Consider the following 20,665-nt stretch of genomic DNA (forward strand, 5'->3'; position numbering starts at 1 on the left):
CGCTCATCCATTATTATTATTATTTTTCGTACAAATGATTTCCTTTTCCCCCTGCCCCCTGAAAAGCGGCTGGAGTTTGATTCCCATGATTCTACACCAGGGGTCTCCAAACTTGGCAACTTGAAAGACTCGTGGCCTTCAACTCCCAGAATTCCCCAGCCAGGCACGCGTGCCTGGCTGGGGAATTCTGGGAGTTGAAGGCCACGAGTCTTTCAAGTTGCCAAGTTTGGAGACCCCTGTCGTGTACAGTTTGGGTGCTATCCAGCTGAGAAGGGAACCGACACCCCTGCTACAGGACGGCCTAGGACGGCTGCAAAGGATTGGGGTCCCTGTGCTGAGATCCCTCTCCTGCCCTTCTCCGCGGACTGCACGGAAGATCACGCTCAATTTCGTGCCGGCCTCACGACCGCCTTTAATTTTGATCAACCTCGGCTCCCTCACGCCGAGATTGCTGCTCTGCAAGGACAGGGGGAAATTATTAAATTATTAAATTAAATCCTGTGACAGGCAACATTTCCGTTGCTAAGTGATACATCCGATAAGCGAGATTTGCCCCAGGTGACCCACTTTTCTTGCCAGACGGATTCAGAGAATCCCCGCAGCTCTTCCGTTAGCAACACCATTGTTCAGGGGTTCTGGTTCCCACGTTGACTTTGCTCATCGGAAGGCAACTCCGGGATATTGTAAAAATCATAAATACGAGATATAATAATAATAATAATAAATAATAATAAATAATAATAATAATAATGATGATGATGATGATGATGATGATGGAAGGGACCTTTCGAGGTCATCTAGTCCAACCCCCTGCTCAGGCAGGAAACCCTACACCATTTCAGGCAAATGGCTGTCCAGTCTCTTCTTAAAAACCTCCAGTGTTGGAGCATTCACCACTTCTGGAGGTAGGTTGTTCCACTGGTTAATTGTTCTCACTGTCAGGAAGTTTCTCCGTAGTTCTAGGTTGCTTCTCTCCTTGACTAGTTTCCATCCGTTGCTTCTTGTCCTGCTTTGAGGTGCTTTGGAGAATAGCTTGACTCCCTCTTCTTTGGGGCCGCCCCTGAGATACTGGAAGATGGCTATCATGTCCCCCCTCGTCCTTCTCTTCATTAAACTAGACACGCCCAATTCCAGCAACCGTTCCTTCTATGTTTTAGACTCCAGTCCCCTGATCCTCTTTGTTGCTCTTCTCTGAACTCTTTCTAGAGTCTCAACCTCGTGGTGACCAAAACTGGATGCAGGATTCCAAGTGTGGCCTTACCAAGGCCTTGTAAAGCGGTATTAGTACTTCACGTGATCTTGATTCTCTCCCTTTGTTAATGCAGCCTAGCAGTGTGTTGGCTTTTTTGGCAGCTGATGTGAGTCCAAATGTTGATTATGCGACCACAGGGTGGTTACAAAGGTTGTAAGTATGAAAAACAGTCAAGAGTCACTTTTTCCAGTCTCATTGTAACTTTGAAGAGTCACTAAATGAATTGTCGAGGACCAACTGTATAGCGTTTGGCACTGAAAACTGCGGCGTGTCCACACTGCCACGGTGCAAAGAGCACACAAGTCAAACCGCACACGTTCAATTGTCTTCTCCCCATTCTATGGGTTAGACCAGGGTTTTTCAACCAGTGGTACAGGTATCACCTGTGGTACCTTGGCACCTGGCAGGTGGTACGCGGCCATCCTAGAAAAGTGGTAGCGGGGTAGGGGAATGAGCTGAACCGGTGGCAGCACCACACAAGCCTGAGCGAGGGACGGCTGGAGCTGCAGGGCTGTCAGGGCTCAGCGGAAGCGCCAGGATCAGTGCCAGACTCCAGCTGATTTCCATTTAGATGCTTGGCAACTGATTCATATTCGTGACGGTCAGAGTGTCCCAGGGTCCTGTGAAGTGACAAAAACCTGCTGCAACCACCCAGCAGATGGGGGGGATAAAATCAAACACCTCCACCCCACCCCCTTCCTCGGACAGGAGGAAGAGCGCCACCGGGCGGGCAGGCAGGTGTCTTGCTCGGCTGTGGCTTGGGGGGCACTTTTTTCAGTGCCATTGTAACTTCGAACAGTCACTAAGCCAACTGTTGTAAGTCGAGGACTACCTGTACTTCATCTTTTTTTTTTTTTGGTCATCTGGTTTTTGACACCTTGCTAGGCGACTGGTGGTACTCGGATGTTGCCGTATCCTAAAAGTGGTACAATGGGTGAAAAGGTTGAAAAGCCCTGGGTTAGACCAGGGGTGTCAAACTGGTGGCCCGCGGGGGTGGAGGCGTCACGCGCAGGCCACGCCACCCCGGCTCCGCAAAGGCAAAAAACACTGCAATACGTCGCCTGACGCGATCGAGTTTGACACCTGTGGGCCAGACGGACATCCGAGAGGGACCAACGCTCGGAGCACTGTATCCTGTTTGACGACCTATCAAGCCACAAATTTTTTGGGACTTGGGAGAACACTGGCATAAGCAATGGCAGCTGAGAACTTGGCAGAGCAAAAGAGCAGCTACCAAGTCATCAGGATGTAGTATGATGTAAAAAAAATGCTGAGACTCTGGAAAGAGGGCAGAGAACTGGGTCGGTGTAGTCTAATGAAGAGAAGGACGAGGGGGGACCTGATAGTAGCCTTCCAGTATCTCAGGGGCTGCCCCAAAGAAGAGGGAGCCAAGCTATTCTCCAAAGCCCCTGAAAGCAGGACAAGAAGCAACGGATGGAAAACTAATCAAGGAGAGAAGCAACCTGGAACTAAGGAGGAATTTCCTAACAGTTGGAACAATTAAGCAGTGGAACCACCTGCCTCCAGAAGCTGTGAGTGCTTCATCACTGGAGGTTTTAAAGAGAAGACTGGACAGCCATTTGTCTGAAATGGTGTGGGGTCTTCCACTTGAGCAGGGGGCTGGACTAGATGACCTCCAAGGTCCCTTCTGACTTTATTATTATTATAAAACTTTTATTCATAAAACATGAACCTCAGTCAACTGAACACTCAAACTGACTGGCACTAATTAATGGTTGACACGGGTTGCTGCCAGCATCCTAGGTATCAACCAGGTATCTCCTTAAAAAAATATTATTATTTATTATTATTTCTTTCACTATGTTTTTTCTTTCCCTCTTACCATCCCGTTGTCTACGGAGATTCTCAACCATCCAGGTTAGGGTTGTTCCAAAAGGCAGCTAGACTGCCTTGCCTTTTTTCCTTTGGAAACATTTGGCTTCTCAACGTTTCTCTTTGAGTCCTTCGGGAGAAGGGCGGTATAGAAATTCAATAAAATAAATAAATAAAATAAAAATAAACGTTTCCAAAGGGGGAAAAAAAAAACTTAAGGAAGTCCAGTTGCCTTTTGGAAAAAGCACCTTTGGGACGACCATCCCTTTAATAGCCACAGTAACAGCATCTAGACTTACACACTACTCCGTGGTGCTTTACAACCCTGTCTGAGCGGTGTACAAATGTCAGCACGTGTAGCCCAACAATCTGGGTCCTCATTTGACTGATCTTGGAAGGACGGGTCAGCCTGGAGCCGCTCAGCATCGAACTGCTGGCAGTCGCGAGAGTTCTGCCTTTTAACCACTGCACCACTACGGCTGTAAGTTTCAAATTTTGTCTACTCATCCATAGTTCAGCTTCAGCTCGATCAGAACTTTAATTCAAGGCGGAAACAGCTGGCGCTGCAGGCAGAACCCTAACCCTTCCCGCAAGTAAATGACAAGATTCCAGTATTTTTGCTCGGAGAGCCATCGTCTTTTATTTAAAAGATAAAAGCCGTCGTGTCGTCTTCCCCGTCCCCGCCGCCCGTCGTAAAACAAGGCTTCCCTCCAAACCCGAGACCCACAAGCCTGCCTGCTCCCACCTTATCCGACCAACACGAGAGGGCAAACGACAAGAGGCGAAAAGCGCCCAACTGCACCCTCCCGTCTCGGACCCCCCCCCCCACACACACAGCAACAGAACGCTACATTCTCATGTACAGAATTTTTAAGAAAAAGAAAAAAAAACCCAATCAACCAACCAGGAAAATGACTGTTCCACCCCCCCACCCCCACCCCCCACATTGCTACATGCATTGGAATTGCAATGGAAAAGAAGAATAACGCTGGAACTGGCCCTCCGGGCTGGCATCCATCTTCAGCAGAGATGGAAAGAGGGCAGAGTGCCCCCCCTTGCCCCAACTGTGCCCCCCCTCCCTGCGTGGGGGCTCCCCTTCGCTGGCTCCTTTCCCATGTGGCTTCTGGGAAGGGGGGGGCTGAGATCAGCGACAAGAGAGGGGAGAGGAGGGGGTTTATTCCCTCTTTTGGAGGAGAAGAGTACGGAGGTCCAAGTGGGGGCGGGGGGGGGGGGCGGGCTATAAACTGAAATAGTCGAGGCTGTTGTGGCGACAAAGGTTCGTGGTCCAGATGGCGTCCGCCCGGTTGGCGCTCAGCAGCATCTGCTGGAGCTCGTTGCTGACCCGGGAGAATTTCTCCTCGTCCACGGAGCCGTTGAGCAGGTTGGAGGAGGTGGGGGGCCAGGGCAGGTCGTCCCCGTAGCAGTCCACGGGGTAGGGGTAGATGACCAGCCGCAGGTCCGAGAGGCCCACCGTCTTGTGGAGCAGGTTCTTCACCCCTTTGGCCGAGATGGGGTTGCCGAAGACCCCCAGGTAGCGGAGGCGGGAGCAGCGGCAGAGGGCGGGCAGGAGCAGGTTGAGGTGGGTGTCCATCAGCCGGCACTCCATGATGTCCAAGTGGAGCAAGGAGGCGGCGGCCTCGGTCAGCAGGCCCTGCAGGGGCTGGAGGAGGCTGTCGGACAGGTTGTTGCCGCTCAGGTCCAGCTTCTTCAGGGCCGAGGTATGCAGGCTTTGCGACAGGTAGGCGAAGTCGTTGGGCAGCAGGCAGCAAAAGGCCAGCTCCAGGCTCTCCAGCGGGCTTCGCAGGTCCCTGCAGACACAGCGAGAGAGAAGGCCGCTTAAGGACTGGCAGCCACCCCCGTCCCCCCCACGCTATGCTCTACAGCCCCCCCACCCCACCCAGGCTGGGAACACAACGAGCTCTGCGGCCGTTTCTGGAGGGGAAGCACCCTTGGGCCCGGCCTGCCGGGTGCCAAGGACGCGTGGCCAAGAGTCACAGCCAAGGCTGGTTGTTTTACCGATGAAATTTACTGACCGCCCATCTCGCCGCAGGTTAAGTCTGGGGGGCTTACCCTAATTTTAAAAACAACAACAACAAAACCTTACAGGCGGTATGATCTAAGTAACGCAAAAAGATATTCAACCCCAACTAATAAAATGAAAATGGGGGGGGGGGAGAAAAAAGGATGCCAAATCAAATGTGTTTCATTTGCCCAAGGATATGCACTTAAGCAGTTATAAGTAATGAATCCAACCGTGAATATATATATATCTTTTCTTTTTCTTTTTTTCCCAATCTCCCTTTTGGGCGCCCTGAAAATTACAATTCAAAAACGTGCCCTGAAGCTCTCTGGGGCTTCATTAAAGGTTTCAAGGCCCACATCCATGCCAAGGCTTGAGATTACAGAATAACAGAGTCGGGAGGTACCTTAGAGGTCATCCAGTCCAACCCCCTGCTCAGGCAGAAAACCCTATACCAGGGTTGCCTACCCCTGCCCTAGACCAGGGGTAGGCAACCTCGGCTCTTTTATGACTCGTGGACTTCAACTCCCAGAATTCCTGAGCCACCCATGCTGGCTCAGGAATTCTGGGAGTTGAAGTCCACGAGTCATAAAAGAGCCGAGGTTGCCTACCCCTGCCCTAGACCATTCCAGACCAATGGTTGTCCAGTCTCTTCTTCAAAACTTCCAGTGCTGGAGCGTTCCACTGGTCAACTGTTCAGCTTGTGTGCCACCAATTTAGTGGGTCTTTTGAGAAGCGAAAGGCAGCACAGGAGAGATTTAAACAAACAGGAAGCGAGGCCAAAAAAGGTACACCTTAAGCCCGCAAAGGCATGGCCTCCAACAAACTTTAACCCTTTCCCCTTTCCGTGTCACCCTACGCTTTTTCCTCGTCCTCTTCTCCTTCCCTATTTCCCCCTGTTTCTCGGTTTTGTATTTTACATTTTGACAAACGAATCGTAAAAAAAATAAAAATAAAAATTATCGGAGGGAGGGGGTGGTGGAAGAGACAGGCGGCAAATGAAAATGAAATTTCTGAATGGGAGCGCGGCCACTTTGCTCGGAGGAGGAACTCGGCCTTCCCCTCCTCTGCCCCGTGGGCAGAGCCGCTGGATCTCTTACCCCAGGAGTTGCCGCAACTTTCCCGAAAGCCGGGAGGAGCCCAGGTTCAGCTCTTTCAGGCAGCTCATGCGGCTGAGCTGGTTGGCGAAGTACTGCAGGCTCCCTTCCATGCCCACCGTCAGACGCCGGACGTCGATGTTGCTGTAGGGCAGCTTCAGGCTGGCCAGGTTGGTGAACTTGGTCAAGTACGGGAGGACCACCCTGAGGCCGGAGAGGCCGAGGTTGTTGAACCGCAGGTCCACCTGCCGGACCCCGGCCGGGTCCAGGAACTCCAAGAGCCCCACGGTGCTGGCGATGGAGAGCTCTTCCGCCCGGAAGTCCCGGCAGCGCAGGCGCAGGGCGTTGCCGCTGTTGATCTGCAGGGCGTCCTTCAGCACCACGTAGGAGGTGCTGTTGACAAAGAGGTCCACCCAGACGTCCACGGAAATGGGCTGGGGCGCCGGCTGGGCCACCGAGCTGCTGTAGGGGCCCTTCCTCCGCTTGGAAGACCGCTTCAAGCACTTGCTCTGCTGCTTGGAGACGTCCAGGCAGGCCTTGGCCAGCGTGACCGTCCTGGACCACAGGCTCATGCTCTCCGGCCCGTGCCCTTCGTCCTGCAGGCCCGTCATGTCCAGGATCTGCAAGCGCTGACCCTTGCTGCAAAAAGGAAAGCCGTTAAAGCAGGAGGACGGTGGGGTCCTTGCTGCTCACTCGTTTCATGACCCCACTAGGTAACATCATCAGTGCTAGAAGATAGTTTGCAGGGAGGAGGAGGAGGAGGAGGAGGAGGAGGAGGAGGAGAAGAAGGAGGAGGAGGAGAAGAAGAAGAAGAAGAAGAAGAAGAAGAAGAAGAAGAAGAAGAAGAAGAAGAAGAAGAAGAAGAAGAAGAAGAAGAAGAAGAAGAAGAAGAAGAAGACGACTGTGGGGTCCTTGGTGCCCTCTGAGCTGGGTGTTTTTCTTCCAGACATTTCATTACCCAACTAGGTAACAGCATCAGTGATAGAAGGGAGTGGGGTTTGTGGAAGGGGGGAAGAGGAAGAGGAAGAAGAAGAAGAAGAAGAAGAAGAAGAAGAAGAAGAAGAAGAAGAAGAAGAAGAAGAAGAAGAAGAAGAAGAAGAGGAGGAGGACTGTGGGGTCCCATGTGCCCTCTGAGCTGGGTGGTTTTCTTGCAGACATTTCATTACCCAACTAGGTAACATCATCAGTGCTAGAAGGGAGTGCAGTTTGCAGGGAGGAGGAGGAGGAGGAGGACTGTGGGGCCTTGGCGGTGTCTGAGCTTGGTCATTTGCTTGGGGACATTTCATGAAAACTAGCTGACCGCATCTGTGCTATCATGATGAAACCTCACTCCCTTCTAACACTGATGGTGTTATCTAGTTGGGTCATGAAACGTCTTCCGAGAAAACAACCACGCTCGGGGACCCCAAAGTAACTTTTGCTTATCTGGGACCTCTCCTCCGTGCAAAGCCAATAAGAATAAGATATGTTTCTGAATAAGATATGTTTCATTTGGCTTTCCAAAAGCCGCATTATAGTTTTAAGACGAAGGATGCCTTGCTTAAAAGCATTATAGTTTTAAGACGAAGGATGCCTTGCTTAAAAGTTTTTAGGAGTTGAGTTTGCTGGCCTGGCATGGTGTGAGCTGCCTGCCACGTGAATCGCTAGAGCTGGGTAGCTGCCCGGCTTCTCCCGTTGATTTTGCTCGTCAGAGATTCACAAAAGGGGATCACGTGATCCCGGGCCACACCGCAACCCTCGTGGATGTGAGCCAGTGGCCGAGCCTCTGAATTTGGATCATGTGATCCTGGGGATGCTGCAACAGTCGTTAAGTGTGAAAAACGGTCATAAGTCTCTTTTTTCAGGGCCGTGGTGACGTTGGTCACTAAATGAACTGTGGTAAGTTGAGGACTGCCGTGTTTACCCAAAAATAAGACCGGGTCTCATATTAATTTTGTTCCAAAAGATGCACTAACTAAGGCTTATTTTCCGGTTTGGTCTTATTTTCAGGGAAATACGGTCCTAAATGTGATTAATTGTGATTAATATTTATATGTTACTTCAATGTAAGGGTGTAGGTCTATACCTATGTTGTGTAGAGTATGTTTTAAATGTGTGCTACGTATGTGTACACTTGAGAGCAAGGAACTACATTCCATTTTTAATGTGTGCCGTTGCGCCCACAGTATAAAATGGCAATAAAGGTTATCTAATCTAGAAAAAAAAAATCTAATCTAATCTAAATGTGTCCGCCTGGCTGACAATCTTAACGGTGGCTTATTTGGGGGCCTACGGCTTATACTATGAGCGTCCTGTAAAAAATTACGCTAGGGATTATTTTCTTGGTTGGGTCTTATTTTCAGGGAAAAATGGCATTTGTAATTACTCCAGCTGATCACCGAGTGGGCTGGTCTGCCTTCCTAGAGGTCACCCTTTGCACATGCCTAAATAATATGGACCATAAGAAAGGCTGAGTGCCAAAGAATGGAAGCCTTTGAACTCTGGTGCTGGAGAAGACTCCTGTGAGTTCCTTGGACTGCAAGGCGATCAAACCGGTCGGTCCTAGAGGAGATCAACCCTGACTGCTCTTTAGAAGGCCAGATCCTGAAGTTGAAACTCAAATCCTTTGGCCACCTAAGGAGAAGGAAGGACTCACTGGAGAAGAGCCTCATGCTGGGAAAGGTGGAGGGCAAGAGAAGAAGGGGACGACAGAGAAGGAGGTGGCTGGATGGAGTCACTGGAGGCATGAGCTTAAATGGACTCCAGAAGATGGCAGAGGACAGGAAGGCCTGGAGGAACGTTGTCCGTGGGGTCGCGATGGGTCAGATACGACTTCGCAGCTAACAACAACAACAAAATAATAAGTGTTCTGAGGGGACCAGGAAGGAAATAGGATTCTGTTGTGTCCACCGTGATCCTTTGCTAAAATTATTCCGGTGTCCCTGGAAGAAATTGCTTTACTACTGGATTGCCTCATTGGGTACAGTTTGGTATACTCAGCGTCTTTCGGGCAAAGGGTCCAGGACGGGCACTGGGCAAATAAAATGAACATCAGGCATGGGAACCCAACCTTTTTCTTCACAAGCAAAGGTTTTAACAAGGTGTGTAGGAATCACAAGCTATGAGAAATGGATTTCCAGATAAGATAAGAGGGCCAGGGTCTTAAAAATGCTGGGGAGAAGTTTAAGGGTGTGATAGAACGACAACTGGAAATGAAAGAGCCAGGTGAGAGGCACCCCAAATTAGAAATTTTAGGGAAGCCTGGTTTGAGCACAACACTGTTTCTGTTTCTAAGCAAGACAGTGAAGTGAGCTCTGCCCCGCTTTGTGACCTTCCCTGCCACAGTTGCTAAGTGAATCTGTTGTTGTTAACTTTGTACAGGCAGTCCTCGACTTACATCAGTTTAGTGACTGTTCGAAGTTACAACGGCACTGAAAAAAGTGACTTATGACCGTTTTTCACACTTACGACCTTTGCAACATCCCCAGGATCACATGATCTAAATCCAGGAGCTTGGCAACTGCCTCCTCCTACGAACGACACCCACAGTGTGTCGTGTGTGTGTGTGTGTGTGTGGTCACGTGATCCCCTTTTGCGACCGCATGACAAGCACAGTCAATGGGGAAGCCAGATTCACTTAAAAACCGTGTTATTAACAACTGCAACGATTCACTTAACAACTGTGGCAACAAAGGTCATAAAACAGGGCAAAATTTAATTAACAAAAGTCTCACCAAGCATCAAGAAATTTGGGGCTGCATTGTGGCAGTTAAGTCACCGGCCGTAAATACGAATCGTTTGCCAAGTGTCTGAATTTTGATCGCGTGACCATGAGGAGGCCGCAACGGTTGCAAGTGCGAAAAACGGTCGCTAGTCGCTTTTTTTGCTGCCTTTGCGCCTAACTAAGCTGTTGCAAGCCGAGGACCACCTGTATTTTTCTGGCCTCGCTGAAGAAGCACATTCTGCTATCCACCAACCTTAACCCTCGCGGGGACAAAAGAACAAAGGCGTACGCGTACCTCTTGGTACGAGTTCGATCCTCCAGCATCTTCATGAGATACGTCACCACCCCCAAGATGATGGCCTGGATGCACAGCTTGTTCGGCTTCTCCCGGATCAGGGCCCGTTCGCAATGCTGACACTTGCACAGGAGCTTCTGGAAACTGAGGACGTGGAAGGGCCAGTTCTGCACTAAATGCTGGAGCGAGGGCGTCCTCTTATCCATGAAGGCGGCCTTGAACAGGACGGGATACAGCTCCTTCGGCAGGAAGCCCAGGGCATCTTTCAGAGTTGTGTAGTGGGAGACAACTTTCTGGGCACAGAGGAAGACCAGGGAATACATGGCTGCAACTGGCCAGAGGGACGCTGTGGGAAAGATGGATATTACCAGATATTTTCTCTCCAGTCTACCTCAAAAAGCCTCCACTTACGTTTTCAAACCTTCCTAGTGACTTCAGTTTCAAAAAACATTTAATGAGAAACTGAGATACAAAATGCACATTATAAACAAACTAACAAAAACAACAACACAACATTCCTGCAAAGAATTCACAGAGAAGGGGTGACCCTATTGTCCAAATCACCTGAGAGCAGGACAAGAAATAATGGAGGGAAAGTAATCAAGGAGAGAAGCAACTAAGGAGAAATTTCCTGACAGGGAGAACAATTAACCAGTGGAACTCCTTGCCTCAAGAAGCGGTGAATGCTCCAAACACTGGGAGTTTTTAAGAAGAGACTGGACAGTCATTTGGCTGAAATGGTATAGGGTCTCCTGCTTAAGCAGAGGGTTGGACTAGAAGACCTCCAAGGTCCCTTCCAGCCCTGTTATTCTATGTTCTAAGGAAGGGGTCTTCAAACTTGGGCCTTTGATGACTCGTGGACTTCAACTCCCAGAATTCCCCAGCCAGGCACGCTGGCCGAGGAATTCTGGGAGTTGAAGTCCACGAGTCACCAAAGGGCCAAGTTTGAAGACCCCTCTTCTAAGGTAACAACTATTATTTGTCAATTCCAGCCAAAAACCCACAACAACTTACGGTACCTTAAAAACTAGTAGCAAATGGGTTATTACGTCAGTTTTTAGGATTGCTCTTTACTCCATCAAATACGTGGGATCCAATCCAACGTTCTGCAGCCTGCGAAAGTCTAGATTGAAGGACCAGATTAATGTCAGGCATGAAAGACCAAGTCCACAGTGAAGGTCCAATTAAAGCGATGTATTGCTAAACAGCACACAGGAATCTTGTCAACTAATGGGGGGAGGGGGGGTACCTGCTGAAGTGAGATAATGGTCAATGGCACTGAAGGAAGGTGGGATCTAGTCTGCTGGCGGCTAGGGAGGGATTCCAGGCTGATTCCTCTTTAGACTCCGCCTCCAGGTTCTGCCACTCCTTCTCCTACAGTTAGGGACAGATTGTCATGGAGAATATCTAGGTGCACATTAAGAGTTGACAGTGATTTGACGGCACCTAATCAATCAATCAATCTTGAAAGGGCCCCAAGCCTCACTCTTGTTAAAAGTTCAGAAAGGCCTTCAACCTGGCACTTCAATCACCTCCCCCTGACCGAAACAGAAGTAAAGCTCATGAAATCAATGCCTAGTTAATTTTCGACTGGATACTTTTTTTGGTCCTCCAAGAGATGAAACTCTTATGATCGATGATCCCCTTTTGCAGACTTACAGGTCCTGGAGGTTTCCTGATGTCTTAGGATGAGAGATGGATTTTTTTTATCTCCACGGACAGCTGCTCTGATGACACGCTAATCTCTCTTTGGGGAGAGGGGACCTCCGGGACTCCCACTGTATCCAAAACAGCAGATTCAGCGCTTCCAACTCTTTTAAGGATCGCTGCTGCTGCTGCTGCTTCTTCTGATTTGGTCCACAGAGCTAAACCAAAATGAGTTGGCGCTCTCAGGAAATGTGGCTTTGCATATACTGTATCCTCTTCAAAACTCTTCCCCTTAGGATTCCTCCATGACTAAATCTGAGACAGAAAGGCAAGAGCATCGTTAACTTATTAATGGAGCTTTCGATGGAGCAGGCATACAGGTAAAACAACAGGTCTGTCTATGTCGTGAGAATCTCCACATACAGTCCATCCTCTACTCACGACTGCATTTGATTTGCATTTTTGTTGCTAAATAACATGGTTGTTAAATGAGTGTGCCCCCATTTTATGACCTTTCTTGCCATATTTGTTAAGTGAGTCACTGCAGTTGTTAAGCTAGCAACAAAATCTGGCTCTGTCAGAAGGTCACAAAAGTTGATCACGTGACCCGGGGATGCCCCAACCGTCGTAGATACGAGGGGGTTGCCAAATGTCCAGATTTTGATCACCCGACCCTGGGGATGCTGCGACGGTCGTGTGAAAAATGGTCATAAGTCACTTCTTTTAGTGCCGTTGTAAATTGGAACGGTCACTAGATCAACGGTTGTAAATCAAGGACTACCTGTATTTCGTAGATACTTGCCTGACCAGACGTACGGCTTTAAGGGGGGGGGGGGGGAAAGAATACCAGGAGCTATTTTAAATGATTCAGGAGGGAAAAAGTATTTCTTTGGCTTACAATGCAGTGCATGGTTTCAAGAGGACAATCTGTACACCATGATAGCAATGTTCCAATTAGGCTTTGTTCCTGCAAAGTAGTAGATGATTACTAGCCTTCTTAAAAGCCCCTATAAAACCATTTTGATCTTCCTAAAGCGTTGTTGCAGCATTAAGCTGCGTCTGAATGACTGCTACTGAAGTGACTAATGTTAACATTTAAGCTCTTTGTAGCTGTGTGAAAGAGTATCTTGATCCTCAAAAGAGTTTTTTCTTCATCTTAATGACATGCACTTTGTGCCTGGAACCGCCAAAGAAGTTTAGTCTTAAAAGAGGAGCAACCTTATCTGAAACGAATTTGACTGACCTCCATAATTTGTTCAGCTCATGGCTGGATACCCCATGGCAGGGGTAGGCCACCTCGGCTCTTTTATGACTTCTGGACTTCAACTCCCAGAATTCCTGAGCCAGCCACGCTGAGGGAAAAGGGAGAGGCTTCCAAGCTGAGCCATGCTGGCTCAGGAATTCTGGGAGTTGAAGTCCACGAGTCAGGAAAGGGCCATAGTTCCCTCATGCTGGCTGAGGAATTCTGGGAGTTGAAGTCCACAAGTCATGAAGAGGCCATTGTTCCCCATGCTGGCTTGAAGAATTCTGGGAGTTGAAGTCCACGAGTCCTAAAAGAGCCAAGGTTGCCTACCCCCTCCTGCCCTACGGAGCAACAACTAGCTTCTTTGTTCTGGGGCCTAAAAAGACCCTGGTCTGGTCAAAAGGGGAAGGGTAGACAAGCGCAGCTAGCCGGGTCAGAGGCACCTGTAACCTCACCCAGCATTTTGCAGCTTGCTATCCCATAAATAGGTAGTTTTGAGAAGAGGCAGAATATAAATCTACCCACCCATCCTCAGTTATCATAAAGAATATTCTGGGTAGGGGTGGGAAATATGGATTTGATTATTAAGACTAGTTATTCTCATCATTCTCTTGCCTGGAGGAAGAAGGTGCAATGTACTGAACTAAGAGGATGCTCCTTCTGGGAGAGGACAGGTTGGGCAATATACTGGAGATCTTTTAAGAAAAGACTAGAGCAGGGGTAGGCAACCTCGGCTCTTTTATGACTCCTGGACTTCAACTCCCAGAATTCCTCAGCCAGCGTGGCTCACCTTGGAAACCTCTCCCTTTCCCCTCAGCATAGCTGAAGACCTGGCTCTTTGAGCTCCCGGGCCCAGGCTGAGGAGAAAATTTTAACTGGGGTTTTTAAGTGTACAGGGTGAATTTAATATTTTTTAACTGGTTTTTAGCTTTTGTATGTTGTGATTTTTAATTCCCTGTAAACCGCCCTGAGTCCTCAGGGAAAGGGCGGTATACAAATGAAATAAAATACAAATGAAATAAAATAAATAAAAATAGCTGACTCAGGAATTCTGGGAGTTGAAGTCCATGAGTCCTAAAAGAGCTGAGGTTGCCTACCCCTGGACTAGACAATCACCTGTCTGAAGTGGTGTAGGTTCTCCTGCTTAAGTGGAGGGCTGGACTAGAAGACCTCCAAGGTCCCTTCCAGCTCTATTCTATTCTACCTCTTCTTCTTACCTAAGAGAAAGCTCTATTCACCCAACGGAGCTTACTTCGGAATGCACAGGTTTAATATATAAAACGTATTAAGTTTTACCAAAGAGTCTTCCAACAAGCCGAAACGCAACCTGACCGTCAGAAAACAAGGACACTAATTTTATACAGCGCTGTCGCTGCTTGAACTGCTAGTCTTAATTGGGAAGAACCAAAAAGGCCTCTACTCCATTCTTCTCTTTCCTTTTTATTTCTACCTCTTTTGCCCCGGTCAAATGGACTTCAACTACCAGTAGGAAGACACAAGGGGAAAAAAAAACCCTCTCTAATTTCACAACGTTATGTACAGCTTTAGCCGTCGTTTCAGCTGGGAGACTGTGACCATCCTAGACTAGGCCGAGTTCAAACAGGCTACGGAATTTCTAGAAGCCTGGCGCTCTGATAAATTAACCCTCAATAGATACGCAGACGCAAACAATATCGACGTGCTGCGTGAAAGAGACTACAGACAAGCCAAACAGAATGGGAAAGAGCAAAACACCAGCAACCAGCATTTATAGGAGCACCAAGATTAACACTCGGTCAACAATATACCCCAGTCAAGGAACTACCAAGGCTGGCAAACAAGCTAATCATAAAACAGCCTAATCAAGGAAATACCAACACTGACAGGGCAAGCCAGTAGCATATAAACCTAGCTGGGTCATGAAACCTCCGGAGGAGAGCAACCAAGCTCGGAGAGCACCAAGGATCCCGCAGTTCTCCTCCTTTTTCATTCCCTCTTCTCCTCCCCTTCCTCCTCCCTCCCTCCATTCTGCAAACCCACCCACTCCCCATTCTAGCATTGATGATGCTACCTAGTTGGGTCATGAAATGTCTGCAAGAAAACCGCCAGACTCAGAGAGCACCAGGAGAGAGAGCCCTCATTCCTCCTCCTCAAGCCCCACTGCCTTCTAGCACTGATGATGTTACCTAGTTGGGTCACGCAACGTCCGGAGGAAGGCAACCAAGCTCGGAGAGCATCCAGGGACACCTCACGGAAGAGCTGTTTATATTTCCCTACCCTGATTATTTTAGCTGGAATCTCTTCTTAGTTTAACTTGTAGCTGGAGAGCACTCTGTGGGCGAAAGAAAGGAAGCAGTCCAGGTTTCTACATGCATTCCCTGGCCACAACTGAGGGCTCTATGGACCCAGCCCCAAATACGGTGAGCCCACCCAACTACAGACCCCACCAAGCTGAAGGGTCTGTTTCTGGATGATGATTTGCTCTCTCCCCCTTCCCAACCCACAAAAAAAAATATGCAAGGCTCTGGGGATCTGGAAACCGGAGACTTAAGGAATACTTTTAACCAAAGAAACATTCAGAGATACAGCCGTATTCCCATGAAACCGCACGGCAGCAGATCACATCAAATCCTACAAAACCATGGATTCCGAGACTGAATGCTTTTGCCAGCAGTTCCAAGACACAATCATCAATGAAAAAATAATCCTTACGAAACCATCTCAGCAGAGCAGAAACAAATGCCATCCAAGGACTCAAAAGACTAACAATGACATCACAATCAAGCAAGCTGAGGGCAAGCAACTGTGTGTGCCCAGATCTCAGGCCATCACACTCCTATAAGAGGCACCACAGACTTCTTAAAGCTCAAAATCTACCGACGATTCCTATGAGAACATCATTTAGCTACCACAAATGTGCCATGCAATAACTTGGGGTGACGTGATAGCAGTCTTCCAGTATTTGAGGGGCTTCTGCAAAGAGGGGGACAACCTATTCTCCAAAACACCAGAAGGCAGGACAAGAAGCAACAGATGGAAGCTAATCAAGGAGAAGCAATCTAGAACTAAGAAGTTTCCTGACAGTGAGAACAATTAATCAGTGGAACAGCCTGCCACCAGAAGCTGTGAATGCTCCAACACTGGAAGTTTTTAAGAAGAGACTGGACAACTGTTTGTCTGAAATGGTGTAGGGTTTCCTGCCTGAGCAGGGGGTTGGACTAGGAGACCTCTAAGGTCCCTTCCAACTCTGTTATTCTGTTAATATTCTCACACATATGGGCTTCAAGCTGTCAGGATCATCATTAATGTCAACAGTTTAACGAAGAGAAGAGTGAGGGGGGACCTGATAGTAGCCTTCCAGTATCTCAGGGGCTGCCCCAAAGAAGAGGGAGTCAAGCTATTCTCCAAAGCGCCCGAAGGCAGGACAAGAAGCAATGGATGGAAACTAGTCAAGGAGAGAAGCAGCCCGGAACTAAGGAGAAACTTCCTGACCGTTAGAACAATTAACCAGTGGAACAACCTGCCTCCAGAAGTGGTGAATGCTCCAACGCTGGAAGTTTTTAAGAAGAGACTAGACAGCCATTTGCCTGAAATGGTATAGGGTTTCCTGCCTGAGCAGGGGGTTGGACTAGATGACCTCCAAGGTCCCTTCCAACTTTATATTATTATTATTATTATTATTATTATTATTATTATTATTATTATTATTATTATTATTATTATCATCATCATCATCATCATCATCACAGTATGCCTTCTGTGAGTTTGTACTCACCAATATGAGCTTGTACTGTGACTGAGTTTCTACTTGCTGATGAGGATTACTTCATTGTTGTTCAGAATTTTGATTATAACAGTAACATCTAATTCAAAGTAAACTTGAAGGAAGAAAAAAATAAAAGTAAAAAAGTGCAAGAAAAGAAAAAGAGAAAGGATATAATAAGGAAAAAGATAACAGAATGACTTCTAATTATCATAAGTATAGACAAAGTTAGTGTTTATACTGTCTAATGTTACATTTATCTATAAACAAATCCATAAAACATCTTCTCAGTCCAGGTGCCAGTAAAAAGTTTAAAAAGTGTAACCAGAAGTAATAACATATTTTATCTTGATCAAATAAACTAGCTTTACATTCCTCCCTTTTACTTCTTTTATTCTTAATATTTTATTTGTTGACAAATATTGCCATAGGATTTTATTTCTCTTCATTTCTTCTTTGTCCCATCACACAGAACATTTCAAGGTCTCAACAAGCTTCGGTTGAAAATCCACAGGGAAAAAAATTACTTAGGCAACCTTGGCTCTTTTATGACTCGTGGACTTCAATACCCAGAATTCCTGAACCAGCCATGCTTACTCAGGAACTCTGGGAGTTGAAGTCTACAAGTCATAAAAGAGCCAAGGTTGCCTATCCCTGGTCTGGTCCAAGCCCATCCCAACGTTTGGTACAAAGGAACAGCTCTACAGTAAACAGCAAATGCCCATTGAATAGGCTGGATTCGCTTAACAACCAACTGATTCACTTAACAACTGCATTGACTTATAAAAGTAAAAACTATAGGTAGTCCTCGATTTTTGACAATGACAATTCAGTCCAAAACGTATGTTGCTAAGTGAGAAATTTGTTGAGTTTTGCCCCCTTTTACAATTTTTCTTGCCACGGTTTATTAAGTCAGGGCTTTTCAACCTTTTCACCCATTGTACCGCTTTTAGGATATAGCATCATCCGAGCACCACCAGTCGCCTAGCAGTGTCAAAAACGTGAGGACAAAAAGAAAAAAAGGAAAAAAGTGATGAAGGTAGTCCTTGACTTACAACAGTTTGCTCAGTGACTGTTTGAAGTTACAATGGCACTGAAAAAAGTGCCCCCCAAGCCACAGCCGAGCAAGACACCTGCCTGCCCGCCTGGCGGCGTTCTTCCTCCTGTCCAAGGTTTTCATTGTTGTGAGCATTTCTGTTGAGGATTGGCAGCGGGGATGGGATGGGGGTGTGTGGTTTTTATCCCCCCCCCTCTTCTGGGTGGTTGCAGCAGGTTTTGGTCACTTCACATAACCCTGGGACACTGTGACCGTCATAAATATGAATCAGTTGCCAAGCATCTGAATGTAAGTCACAAGACCCTGAAGATGCTGCAACATTCCAGCTGATCGGCGCTTCTTCTGGTCTCAGTAGAAGCACCAGGATCAGCGCTGAGCTCCAGCTGGAGCCTGGCGCTGATCCTGGCGCTTCCGCTGAGCCCTGACAGCCCTGCAGCTCCAGCAATCTCTTGCTCCGGCTTGTGCGGTGCTGCCACTGGTTCAGCTCATTCCCCTTCCCAACTACCACTTTTCTAGGATGGTCGCGTACCACCTGCCAGGTGCCAAGGTACCACAGGAGGTGCCCGTACCACTGGTTGAAAAGCCCGGTATTAAGTGAATCACTGCAATTGTTCAGTCACACGGTTGTTAAGTGAATCTTGCTTCCCCCACTGACTTTCCTTGTCAGAAGGTCACAAATGATCACATGACCCCAGGGCTCTATGAACCTCATAAATATGAGTCAGCTGCCAAGGATCCAAAGTTTGATCACGTGACCATGGGGATGCTGCAGCGGGCCTAAGTGTGAAAAACGATCACATGTCACTTTTTTTCAGTGACGTTGTAACTTCCAATCGTCACTAAACAGTTTACAACATTTCATTTAAGTGACTGAAGTTACAACAGCACTGAAAAAGGTTTTCACACTTACAACGGTTACAGCATCCCCCATGGTCACATGATCAAAATTCATATGCTTGGCAACTGGCATGGACTTACGATGGTTGCAGTGTCCCGGGGTCATGTTTGCAGCCTTCTGACAAGCCAAGTCAATGGGGAAGCCAGATTCGCTTAACGACACTGTTAAGGAGTTCGAGGACTCTCTATATACGCTTCAGTTTTCTGCCAAACTTAGTGTGAAGGAGCATTTAAACAAAGGACAATGTGGTGGTAAGATAAAGCACAACCCACGGACCGGTTATGATGCTTCTCGCTCTATGAGGGAGATGGGCAGTTTTTTAAAAAAGTTAATAATAATAATAATAATAATAATAATAATAATAATAATAATAATAATAATACCACCCTAGAAATAAACTTGCAAGGAACCAAATCCTGCAGGTGAGGAGGAAAAAGCCAGAAAGGCTTTTGTGCTCCTTCGCCAACTTGCAATGAAATATTTATGGGCGAGTAGGCGGCAATATAAACTTTACAAATAAATAAATAAGTTTAATAATTCAAACCAACCATATCAATTTTATAAGCAAGCCGTATCAATTTTATCAACCATATAAACTTTATCAACAAACCAGATCAATTTGATAAAGAAACCATCTCAATTTGATAAGCCGTATAAACTTTATGAACAAACCGCATACATTTTATGAACAATACGCATTGCATCAACCATATCACCTTGATAAACGCACCTCTTATAAACCGTATCAACTTTATAAACAATACACATTTTATAAGCAAAGAACATACGCCTTAGAAATAAATATGCGTTTTATAAACCGTGTAAACTTTTATCAATAAAATGAATTTGATAAATAAATCTAGGTGGGGTGGTTTTGTTTTTTTTAAATGGCCTCTCCTGATGACCCGCCCATCGCCCCCCCCCCTCCAAGAGGACCCCCTGAGGGACCCTCATTTTTCCCTCAGCGCCCCTCCCCAATTATTGGGCGCCCCCCAACCGGAAGGCCCCCGAAGATGCGAGGGGGCGCCTGGGGGGGGGTCTCCAGAGGCCTAGATTCCCGCCCACAGATGGACCCGGACTAAGGGCCTCCTTCCCCCCCATCCGCCCTCGGGCAGGGCCCGAGAAAAGCCCCTCCGCAGCTACCGGGGATCGGGGCCCTGCCCGCTCCGGGCCTCCCTTCGCCACGCTCCTCAGATCCCCAAGGGGGTCTCCATGGCAACGGCACCCGCCGCGGCCCGCGAAGCGCCCTTACCCGCGCCTCGCTCCGTCTGGCCCGCGCTTTTCCCGGAAGCCCGCCTTCCCACCCCCCCCCAACCCCGACTCCGACCGGACGGGCGGTCCCGTGGCGGCCTCCGTACTTGGCCGCGCACGCGCAGACGGCGCCCCCCGCCTCCCGGGCCCCGTTTCCAGGGGGCGCCCAGGCGGCAGGAGAGCGCTGATTGGCTGAGCCAGGGCCATCCTCTTTCCTATTGGTCGGCGCTTCGTTAGCGCGCGGGAGCGGCAAATCCTGTCAGGTTGTGGGCGCCGGAGATCCGCGGCGGCCTCGGACGGCGGGCTTTCCTGTAGGTTTATCCGGCGGAGAAGGCGGGAACCCGGTTTCTCCGTCCTCCTCCTCGCGGGTCACCCTCCTTGGGGAGGCCCTGGCCCACTCAAGCCAGGGGCAGGCTGAATTTCGCGGGGGGCGGTGCGGGGAGAGGTGCATCGTCCCAATCCTGGAATAAGAGAGATTTGGGAGCCGGTTTTTGCACAATTCTTCCGTACGGGGGTGGGGGGGCAGCGCCCGGGACCCCCCTCCAGCCCCCTCACAGCTGCCTTTCCTGAGGTGGCGCCCCCCTACCCCCGTCCCATTGGGTGGCCTTTGGGAGCCCAAGTCCACTG

The 20,665-nt window shown here is 48.3% G+C and overlaps 1 protein-coding gene across 8 annotated transcripts; it reads right to left on the reverse strand.

Moving 5' to 3' along the window:
• Positions 1-3,699: 3,699 nt before the first annotated feature.
• LRRC14 (leucine rich repeat containing 14) lies at positions 3,700-20,132 on the reverse strand. Of its 8 annotated transcripts, none has more exons than XM_081324918.1 (8): positions 20,040-20,132; positions 16,845-16,947; positions 11,860-12,162; positions 11,450-11,574; positions 11,250-11,323; positions 10,201-10,546; positions 6,206-6,841; positions 3,700-4,893 (listed from the first exon to the last, which is right to left on the reverse strand). In XM_081324918.1, exons 6-8 carry the CDS (start codon positions 10,521-10,523, stop codon positions 4,323-4,325), a joined length of 1,530 nt encoding a protein of 509 aa, XP_081181044.1. In that variant the 5' UTR covers positions 10,524-10,546; positions 11,250-11,323; positions 11,450-11,574; positions 11,860-12,162; positions 16,845-16,947; positions 20,040-20,132; the 3' UTR covers positions 3,700-4,322. The 8 variants fall into 8 exon arrangements, with proteins under 8 accessions (XP_081181044.1, XP_081181038.1, XP_081181043.1 ...); XM_081324912.1 differs by having other exon boundaries at positions 11,220-11,323; XM_081324917.1 differs by lacking the exon at positions 11,450-11,574 and having other exon boundaries at positions 11,220-11,323.
• Between the last annotated feature and the right edge of the window lie 533 nt (positions 20,133-20,665).

This window comes from Vipera berus, assembly GCF_964194415.1.
Source record: "Vipera berus genome assembly, chromosome: 3".
NCBI lineage: Eukaryota > Metazoa > Chordata > Lepidosauria > Squamata > Viperidae > Vipera > Vipera berus.